The 9964-nt window shown below is 38.7% G+C and overlaps 1 protein-coding gene across 1 annotated transcript; it reads left to right on the top strand.

Annotated features, from left to right (window-relative positions):
• The first annotated feature begins 761 nt into the window (after nucleotides 1–761).
• Nucleotides 762–6849, top strand: LOC132185858 (uncharacterized). The gene is made up of 11 exons (XM_059599659.2): nucleotides 762–1004; nucleotides 1118–1218; nucleotides 1314–1407; nucleotides 1510–1578; nucleotides 1685–1763; nucleotides 1933–2468; nucleotides 2673–2787; nucleotides 3337–3392; nucleotides 5635–5744; nucleotides 5853–5940; nucleotides 6328–6849. Exons 1-11 carry the CDS (start codon nucleotides 861–863, stop codon nucleotides 6610–6612), a joined length of 1677 nt encoding a protein of 558 aa, XP_059455642.2. The 5' UTR covers nucleotides 762–860; the 3' UTR covers nucleotides 6613–6849.
• Nucleotides 6850–9964: the final 3115 nt, after the last annotated feature.

Genomic DNA, 9964 nt, shown 5'->3' with positions numbered 1-9964 from the left:
TTTTTTGGTTTCTCAAAGAAACAGGTCGGGTCGGGTTGGATCAAATCCTATTGACATCTAACTTAAACATGTTTACGGGTTGGGTCGTGTCAACCTGAAACTGCACATTTATTTAAATGGGTTACACGTGTTGTGTTACTCGTTAAGAAAATGTGTCGTGTTTGGGTTTAGGTGTTCGACACGTTTAGTTAAATGTGTCGGGTTCAGGTTGGCATAAACAGGTTCGCGGGTCAACCAGGTTAACACAAACTCGACATGACAACTCGTTTTGCCGGCCTGCCCCTCCAAAAATTTTTGAAATTTATTTTTAAGGGTAATTTTTTTAGTTTTTTGGACCCTAACCCCTACTTCTCCTTCTTTCGCCCCTACTCTTCTTTTTCTTGACCATTTTTTTTAATTGATTTGTTATTTTAATTTATTATAACATGTTAACAATTTTTTTTTTTTTTTTTTGAATTTTTATTCTTTTATATATATTATTTTAGTTCCGCCCCTCCTTATAGGAATTTTTAGAGCTGCCGCCACTGCTACGCAGGTTTGTTCTTTCTTGTATGGGGTATGCTTTTAAGTGTATTTGTATTGATTTGTTATTTTAATTGAATTAATTATTACCTTCCAAAACAAAAACAAAAAAAGAGGTGTGTTTCGTCATGCCACGTGTCGTTATCAAAGTCGGTTCGTTTTGAACCGCCACGACACGAGAACGTCGGGTAACTCCGATATCCAATTTCTTAACCCGAAAACCAGCCCATAGAGTAAGATGTTGGGGTTTGGTTGGTTTTCTCAGGCCATAGCGTCAGTAGTGGAGGAAACAGGGAAGCAATCGGCGGTGAGTGTTTGAGTAATACTTAGAATCGGAGATGATGGATGGCATTTCATGGTGGTCGGCGAAGGCTATGTCGTTCAAGTTAAGCCGGAAATCGGAAGCCACTTCCATTCTCAAAGCTTCGATTTCGTCCACGCTCCCGGACTTCCTCTCTGATTACTCCGATGACGTTCTCGCCGTAAATTATTTCATTCCTTTCTCTTCCTTTTTCGTTCTTTTTGAATGAAACCTTAAATGCGTGTGCGAATGCCAATGCTTATGTAGTATCTGTTTGTTCTGTTCAACAAGCAGGAATACATAACGGTTCTTGTTTGCAACGGGAAGAGTCAATATCAGGCAAGGGATGATTTGGACGCATTTCTTGGCGAGAGGGCTGCCGATTTCGTATCTTGGTATTTTCATTTCTTCAGTTGTTTCTTGCATTCGTAAATTGATAATGGTAGAACGACTTGAATACGCAAATTCAACTGCGCTGTATTCTTTGTAGGTTATGGGATTTTCTCTTGAATCATGCTCGTCAATCCAATGCAGACTTTGTTGCTTTATCAGATCCGCTAGATGTCGCTGCTCATCCGTCCACGGTACTTTTTTTCTTTCTTTCTTTTTTCTGCATATTATGTGATAGATGATTGCTTTGTTTGTTCTGTAACTATTTTCCTAACGTGGATTTGCCCCATTGGCAGACCCAAAACGAAGGTGGCTCCAATGCTGGACATGAAAGCATTCAGTGTAGCAATAAATCTAACAAGAAGGTTGGCAACAAACTAAATTTGAAGTTATGGGTCATTCCTAGTGTAACACATTCTATCTTTTCGTCTAACCTGTGCATGAATCGATGCTCATTTCATTGTAGAGCAGGTTGTCAATCATGGCTCCAGTTGGTTACCTAACGAACGAGAAAAAATTCCCTCTAGCCATTTAGAATCCTCCCCATCAGGTGAGGTTTCTTGCCTTGCCAGACATATGCAGTCCTCATTGCTAGAACTATCAGCATTGATGTTGAATACGATTCATTCTAACTTGGTAACAATGTAAAGACTAGTCACAGTTTGTGGTTCCTCATATGCTGATCACATTGAGCAACTATGTTCATCTCTTCCTTTCAGAATATGCTCATCACAGACATATTTCTGTCTCTAATATGACTGGAACCGGCCTTTGGGCACGACCCACAGGTGTGGTCTCCCACTCCCAACACAGTGGAAGGCCGCGTGGTAGTGTTTGGGATAGACTGGGCAAGCCATGTGATGGCACACCTGAAGGGAGCAAGACTGTTGATGTGAGTGGTGTTGGTCTTATGAAGCAAGATGAGCAAGTAATTACTCAGCGACCATCAGTGCTTCCTGTGCCAAATGGTGAACGTAGTAGGACTGTGACAGGGGAAGTTCTTGGGATTGGTAACAACAACCTTGCTGAGAGTAGAAAGTTCGATCATGTCTTGGGTACAATTTGTGAACCCCATGCTGTGAGTAACATCGGACGAAAGAGACACTTTGGTGAAGTTGGTGCTGGCCTTGCTTCTGGTCCAGTTCCTTTGGTGGTTGAGAGAAATGTGGGCCTTCCATGCAAAGAAAATTCTCAGAATTTCAAGAAATCCAACTTGACCAAGGATTCCAAAACTACTACTCCAAATCTGGCTTCGGTATGTTTTCTGCCTGGCAAACCATGGTCATTTAACAATGAATACAAGCATGGTTGCTAATTGTAGCAAGCACAAATTGTGGGAAGTACCATGATATAAGGTTAACTTGTAAAAGGAATTTATTTGTTGTTTTCCTGACGTATATGTATTTTATTTGCATATTGGGAGAAGGTTTTACCTTATTCAATGTTTTCATGCATACAGGAAGTTTTAGATGTGAAACAAAGACTGCATCAAATTGAGATGGAAATGTCTACGCTGCGATCAAGACAGGTGAAGATTGAAAAAGATGGAAAGCCCAACTTATTGTTGAATTCTAGTAAGTCCATTCCAGTAAATGCAGCAAGTTTCTAAAGCATTGGATTTATTTGTGGTTTTATAGTTTTTCAGTTTTCTTCAGGATTTGGGGCTGATTTGCCTGTAATTTTGCTGTAGTAAAAGAAAGAGGTGGGGGGGGGGGGGTTGGGGGGGCGCTGGTTGTGTGAAGGGGGAGGATGAAGTTACAGTTAGAGGTTCACACACTTGTGACCTCTGCAGGGAAATTTTGTTGGGGGTGTATTTTCTAATTTCTCTTGTTCTTTAACTCCTGGGCCTGGACATAATACTTTGTTTTACTTGTAAGTTCTTTGCTGACAATGAAGCATTTCTATAAATTGATAGTGTGTTCACATGTTGGTCTCCCTTGGGCTTTGGGTACCTGTTTGTAGGATGTGAGAATGGAATTGTATGTTTTGGGTGTAGTACCAAAATACAGCTGTTTATGTAGTGAGCTTAACTAGTTGACGGTTGAAAATCAGTGAGTTTATTGTATTGTACCAAATGGTCAAGATCATGCGGGATTTTTTTTTTTTCACTTGTCTGTTTGCAGGTCCATTGAAGCTTCCAGAAGAAGATAGTGAATCAAGAACTGTGCTTGTGACAAATGTAAACGCAGAGAAACTTTTTATATGCCCTTTTTCAGTATTAAATCCTCTTAATTGCTTCCTAGATAGTTATACATCGAGTCTGGTTTAGCTGTCCATTTGAGTCAGACTTATTGATGCATGTTCTTTGGTAACTGTTATTTAGGCCTATCCCTGGCCTTTCGTTCCTAAGTTCAGTCTAGAAAAAACATCATGAAACTATTTGACAAATGGAGTGGTCGAAATGTTGTTTGAGGATTTGTTGCATAACACTTTTTCTTAAATGGCTACTAAAAGTCAATTGAAAACTAGCTATCTTATCCTTTACTATCCAGAGCAAGATCATATTGATTACATTCCCACACATTTAGGCCTATTTGGTGCAAATAATCAGGTAGAGGAAAGAAATAAGGCCTCTACTATGGTTTTTGTGGACATCTGCTTAACTCTTTTGTATCATAATCTGAACCAAAATTAATGATATTAATTGGAAAGGCATATTATGATTGTAGGGAAAGATCCGAAAATATTGAAACTTTCAACCATTGCCATATGAGATGTCAAGAAAGTAATTAACATTTAAGCATTGACGGGAGTAACAGGAAATCAAAAGGCCAAGTTCAAAGGCTTTTCAGTGATGCTGATAAACAATGCAACAGTGTAGCCAGCTTGGCACAACATAATTTATTAATGTTTTTGTTTTGGTCCAGTACCAGATCGGCATTGGATAGATGCTTGTTGTCTGGAGATGGCGCCAGAGTGACATAGGGCAGCAAGGAAAATATCTGGCAGCTGCAAAATGAGAGGTTTCTTTATTTAATTTGTAAAAGAGATTAGGAAAACATTGGGGTCAAAACTTTCTGAAGGTTGGGAAAGGGAAATAGAGGGTTTCATGGGTTGTAAGTTGCTGGAAGCAAGAAGGGTTGCAGGATTTTCTTGCAGCAGGTTATTTAAGGGATCTTAGGGTGGCTAGGGATTGAAATTAATTGTAGGGAAAGGATTTGGGTTGTGGGAGAATGGTTATAAAATTCTAAAGAAATTTGTAGCTGTTCTCAAAGCCCCGTACTTTTAAGGTGGGGCAGGTGGCAAAGGCTGCCAGTTAATGGGGTGCAGGACAGAAGGAAATATTCTCTTTGATATCGCTTGATTAACAATAGGTGGAGTAGAAAGCCTTAAAGAGAAAGCTTTAGCAATTGTAGAAGTTACTACTTACACCAGCACCTAACAAGCTTCATCAACTCATAATTCATGTCGACTGGATCTTGTTGTTTCATAAAATTCTTAATTCATGGAGGGGGGAAGACAGAGAATAGCCCGGCTGTGAAAGTCATGAGAGATAAATGACGCTATTATGCCCATTCCACTGAAGACAGTCTTCAGAGATTCCACGTGAAGATGATAGACAGGAATTTAGGTTTATGACTATTGGAGTATAGTACAATAGGTGGGCAAATAGGTATTATTTCTTTCCTCGAGCATAAAACTTCAACTTGTGAGGTGTTTTAACTGCTCAGGAAAAAACTTGAATTAGATTTTGAAATAATTGTGATATATGAACGGTATCAAACCTAGACTTCCTTAAGTATTACATCTAGGGTTTTGTCATTATCGCACCTCATGTTCGGAATGAAAGCATTACATCAATGTAGAGACAGAATTTTAGAAGAATATTTTTTGGCATCATGGGTATATTTTCTAACAATCATGCCTAAGGTTTCTTGTTATCACAACTGGTGTTAGGGGTGAAAGCAGCATTACATCAATGTAGACAGCATTCTAGTAATCCTATTTCTTTTAGGACATAAGCTCCAAGAGATTAGCCTATGGAGGATCCAGATTAGGCCTTAAATTTTTAAGTTTTATTTGTTGAGTGTATTTCAAACTAAGTGACAAGGAATTGTTTCCTTAAAATTTCAATATGAGCTGTTATTAGAAATGGGGACTTCCCAATTCCATATTTATGTTTTGCACAAATCCCCTTCCTTGTGCATGGCTTTGTGCTTGAGCCTTTGTACAAAGGTTGTACCTGTAATCCAACTCCCTAAGGCGAAAAGGAACAGAGAAAGAGCAATAGACTGGACCAACCTACAAAAATGAAACGGTCCCTCTGAAGTAGTCATCCACAATATCAAATAAACCATCATCTTTGGTAAATTTACCAAGGGCTATTGTTATTGCAATCTGATCCTTTTGTTTCTTTTGTGCCGTTGTCATTGTCTAATAAAAAATCGACTTATTAAACATGGCTTGTTTTGGAATATCAGGTACATTTTGCAGGAGCCAATAAAAAAGCGTTATCATTGTACTTTGCCAAATGTGGGGCAGTGGTCAATGTGGTGACTTTGACTGACAAATCAACTGCGCAGCAAAGAGGGTAAATGAAATTCCTTCATCTCTACTTTGATGGTCACTAAGTAGGTACATGTTCTGTTTATATATTGTATCTTTTACTGACTGGTTAATGAATTTAATTCTCTTTTAGGTCTGCTTATGTTATATTTGCCAGTAAGGAATCTGTTAACAAAGCATTGGAATTGAGTGGAGCTCAATTTTTTTCAAGGCCCATAAAGGTAAACAAGTCCTGATACCTCCTATAATCTCTATTTGGTTGATCATTGATATACTGAGATATGATTAGATCAGAATTATGAACTGAGAAAAAGGCGGAACTGGAGCAGTCTTATATAGATTGGCTCTTTTGTTATATAATTTTTTCTGATGACTTAATTGAGGTTGAGATATAGAAAACTAGATAGTTGTAACAAATCAAATGATGGAAGTTACTCCAATGTCCTCTCAACTTTCTCCCGTTCCTCGACCTGCATATTAAGATTTTCAAATAAAGGGACACACTGCAGCTAGCTTAAATCCCTTGTGGACCCAACGATCTAAATGGATTTATGAGAAATTAAGATGAATATTTTCTTTTTCAATTATCCTTTTTACTTGGTGTGTAGGTGGTAAGGAAGGCAGCAGTAGCTGGTGCAACATTAGGACCAAGCCAGCTTGCTGGGAGTCCATGCGAAGCACCTTTAACTCACAACAATAGAAATTTTACACCCAACAAACTACAATGGCGAAGGGCATCCACCTCTGATCCATCAGAACCATCAGTGCCATCAACTGTTAAAGTGAATGTAGCTGCATCTTCTGCAACCCAACAACAGCTTCCTAGTTCACCTGCACCACTTGGAACCAGAGAAGTGAATTCTTTGTCTGGAGAGCACCCTGTCACTTTCTAATTTTTTAGATAATCACATTTACTAATTGGTTGCAAAGCCTTGACTCTTTTTTTGGTGGGGAGGATGGGGGGAACAAACCTCGTCAATGGGGGAGGGATGCTATTGATCTTAGTAGATGTTGCCCATAATGTGGTGGTAGTAGGATGTATGGAGTTTGATCAGCAGTAGCTTGATTTGAAAAATCTACTTATCCTTTGAAATTATTAGATTAATGAATCAGGATGCAAAATTCTTTTCTTTCATATGCGCTATGTTTTGTTGACTTTGTTGGTAGTTGGGTAGGAGCAACAATTCTCTTTTTAATTTTGATGGTTTGAAGTAGGGGTTTCAACTGGATTCGGTTTTCCGGTTTTTTGCCAAAACTGGGAACCGGAACCGGAGTACCCCGGTTCTCGGTTTTGAGAAACCGGAACCGAAACTAGGACCCCGGTTAACTGGGGTCCCGGTTACCGGCCGGTTCCGGTTTTATTCAGTCCGGTAACCGATTTTTTTAAAAAATTGGTTTTTGGGCTTATTTTAGGTATTTGGCTTAAAATAAGCCCTTTTTTTTTTTTTTCATAAGTTGGCCAATTTTTAAAAAAATCTCTTAGTCTCTTTGTCTAAATTAAAGGGGCTTTGTTGTGATTGTTCCAAATAATTAAAAAATAAACCTAAAAAAGTCCAAAAATCCTAAAAAATCAATGTTTTGGCCAATTTGGACCTTAGAAATAAAAATTTAATTTTTTAAAATACCCCAAACCTAAACCTAAGTGTAAAAAATATTAATATATATAATATATATATAATATATATAATAATATATAAATATTATCAAATAAAATAGAAATCCGGTTCCGGTTTCCCGGTTCCAGTTTCGGTTTCCCGGTAATTTTTGACACCCCTAGTTTGAAGATGATTTGATAGATTATGGTTGATTCGTAAATCGTAATAGTTGCTACCATGTGTGCTTCATTTGAAGGCAATATTATTGATAATTGGTTGATTTCTCTATCTCTCAATTGGTGGCGTTGCCTTTGTGTAGAAACGCTGTCACAATTTTTATGGTAAGCCATCCAGTCACTTTTTTTTTTATAAGTACATTACAAACCCGCAAAACTACAACAAACAAACAGAAAGATTATGTTCCTCTCCGCTAACAATCGTAGAAGAATTGAAAGGGGAAGAGGAAAAGGGAATGCTGCCAGAGTGAGATCTGGCTGCGGCCCAACGTGCCAAATAGTCGGCACAGAAGTTTGCACTTCGGTGAACCTTTCTAGCTTCCCAAGAGGAAGCAAAGGGAATAGAGTCTAAAATATCAGAGATGACAGAAGAGATCCTCCAGTCTGGAGAAGAATCTAAATGACGAAGAGCTAGAATAACCACTTCAGAATCTCCTACTAGTATAAAACGATCAAGACGAAGCGAAGATGCTAAGGAAACCGCAAGACGGGCTGCCAAGGCTTCTCCCAAATTTGGAGAGCATGATGGACTGATCTGGGAGATCATTGCAATAATATGGCCTTTAGAATCACGACAAACTGCTGCCTGACATGAGAAAGAGTCCCGGATGACAGTATCAAAATTAATCTTGAACTAGAGATTTGGAGGGGTGATCCAATTTTCTGTTGAAACCTGTGTATCTGGATGCCAAGCTTGATAATGCTCGAGTGAGATTTTATTAATATGAGCTGAGACATTCCGAACATCAAAGACAGAATTGTCATGAAAAGCTTTGTTTCTGTAGAACCATAAGATGTCACATGCCACAGAGGCAAAGATTTGGAACTTATGACAGTCCTCTCGAGGGATACCGAGATATCTGCCTGGAGAAATAATCAAATTTATCCATTCCTCCATTGAAGAGAAATTGAAAGCTGTCGAGTCCAAAGGCCAGAAAGAATTTCGCCAGACAACACGAGCAAAAACACATTTGAAAAATAAATGATGCATGGAATCTGTGGCCACTTTACAAAGAGGACAAGAAGTATCAGAAATGGAAGGAAACAATTGACTTAATCTCTCCTTAGTCGGAAGAATATTCCAAGCTATTTTCCACAAAAACAATTGGAGCCTGTCATTGATATTAAGCTTCCATAAAGATTTCCAACAAATAGAGGAAGGATCTATATTGGAAAAGCAGTCAGAAATAAAATGATAGGCTGATGAAGTCGAGAAACATCCTGAAATGGAAGGAGTCCATATATACTTTGTCTCGGGATCTGATGAAATGCGAATTTTAAGAATTTCATGAGCTGAAACAGGATCAAACAAAGCATGAATGGAAGAAAACTTCCAATTACAGGAAAAAGGATTAATAAGATCCTTAATTTGAAGAGATGGCAGATTGCGATTGCTGGGGAATTTGGGCATAGGCTTGAAAGAAGGAATAGTAGGGATCCAATTTGAGGACCAGATAGAATTGGAAGATGACCTTGAAACCTTTAAACAAGCTCCCACTGAAATATACGGTTTAATTTTTTGAATACCTTTCCAGAACCAGGAGGCAGAAGAGGGATTGGGGGAGGAAACAAAATTCCCATACTTGATATATTTATTCTGAAGTTGCTTTACCCAGAGACAATCAGAGTTTGAGAGCAATTTCCATCCCAGCTTGGCTAATAGAGACAAATTAAAAGCATGCATACGACGAAATCCAAGACCTCCTACATTTTTTGGAAGACAAATAGAGCTCCATGATTTCAATGAGAGATTTTTTGCTTTATCCTTTGGAAACCCCCACCAAAAGTTTTTGAAAGACCTATCAAGGGAAGAAGACAAAGAGGCAGGAAGAAGAAAAGTGCTCATAGCATAAGAAGGAATTGTAGCTGCAATCGATTTAATTAGCACTGAGCGTCCAGCTTGAGACAAAGTTTTAGCTCGCCAACCCTCTATCTTGCCAGAAACTTTATCTAAGATATCCTGAAAAGCTGCTTTTTTGGATCTACCAAAGAAGAGAGGAAGACCAAGGTATTTAGAAGTAGCCGAAGCCGATTTGTATGGGAATATTCCCTGGATACTGGTGATAGTGGAGGCAGCAGTGTTTTTGCTAAAGTGGACCGAAGATTTAGAACTATTGATAGCCTGTCCAGACCAAAGGCAGTATTTATCCAAGCATGATTTGATAATAACTGCTTCTGCAGAAGTGGCTTTAGCAAAAACAATAAGATCATCCGCAAACAAGAGATGCGTAATTGGGGAGCAATTACGAGCAATTTTGACTCTCTGAAATCCCACCATATCGGCGCTTTGCCCCACTTGTACTTCAAATCAAATATCTTTGTTGCATGGAAACGTAAGGACAACAATTCAACCACGCAAACTCATTTGAACATCCAAACACCTCATTAACTTCCAAGGAAGATATTTTCCTCCT

This window comes from Corylus avellana, chromosome 7 (genome assembly GCF_965113065.1).
Source record: "Corylus avellana chromosome 7, dhCorAvel1.hap1.2, whole genome shotgun sequence".
Lineage (NCBI taxonomy): Eukaryota > Viridiplantae > Streptophyta > Magnoliopsida > Fagales > Betulaceae > Corylus > Corylus avellana.
Note: the sequence above shows the minus strand (reverse complement) of the source record. Positions and strands in the feature narration are given on the sequence as shown.

Excerpts from the sequence above, each read along its gene's own strand:
- LOC132185858 (XM_059599659.2), top strand. The coding sequence starts at position 861 with ATGATGGATGGCATTTCATGGTGGTCGGCGAAGGCTATGTCGTTCAAG. Across the intron at positions 1,219-1,313 it reads GCTGCCGATTTCGTATCTTG|GTTATGGGATTTTCTCTTGA; the intron begins GTATTTTCATTT and ends TATTCTTTGTAG. Across the intron at positions 5,745-5,852 it reads TCAACTGCGCAGCAAAGAGG|GTCTGCTTATGTTATATTTG; the intron begins GTAAATGAAATT and ends ATTCTCTTTTAG.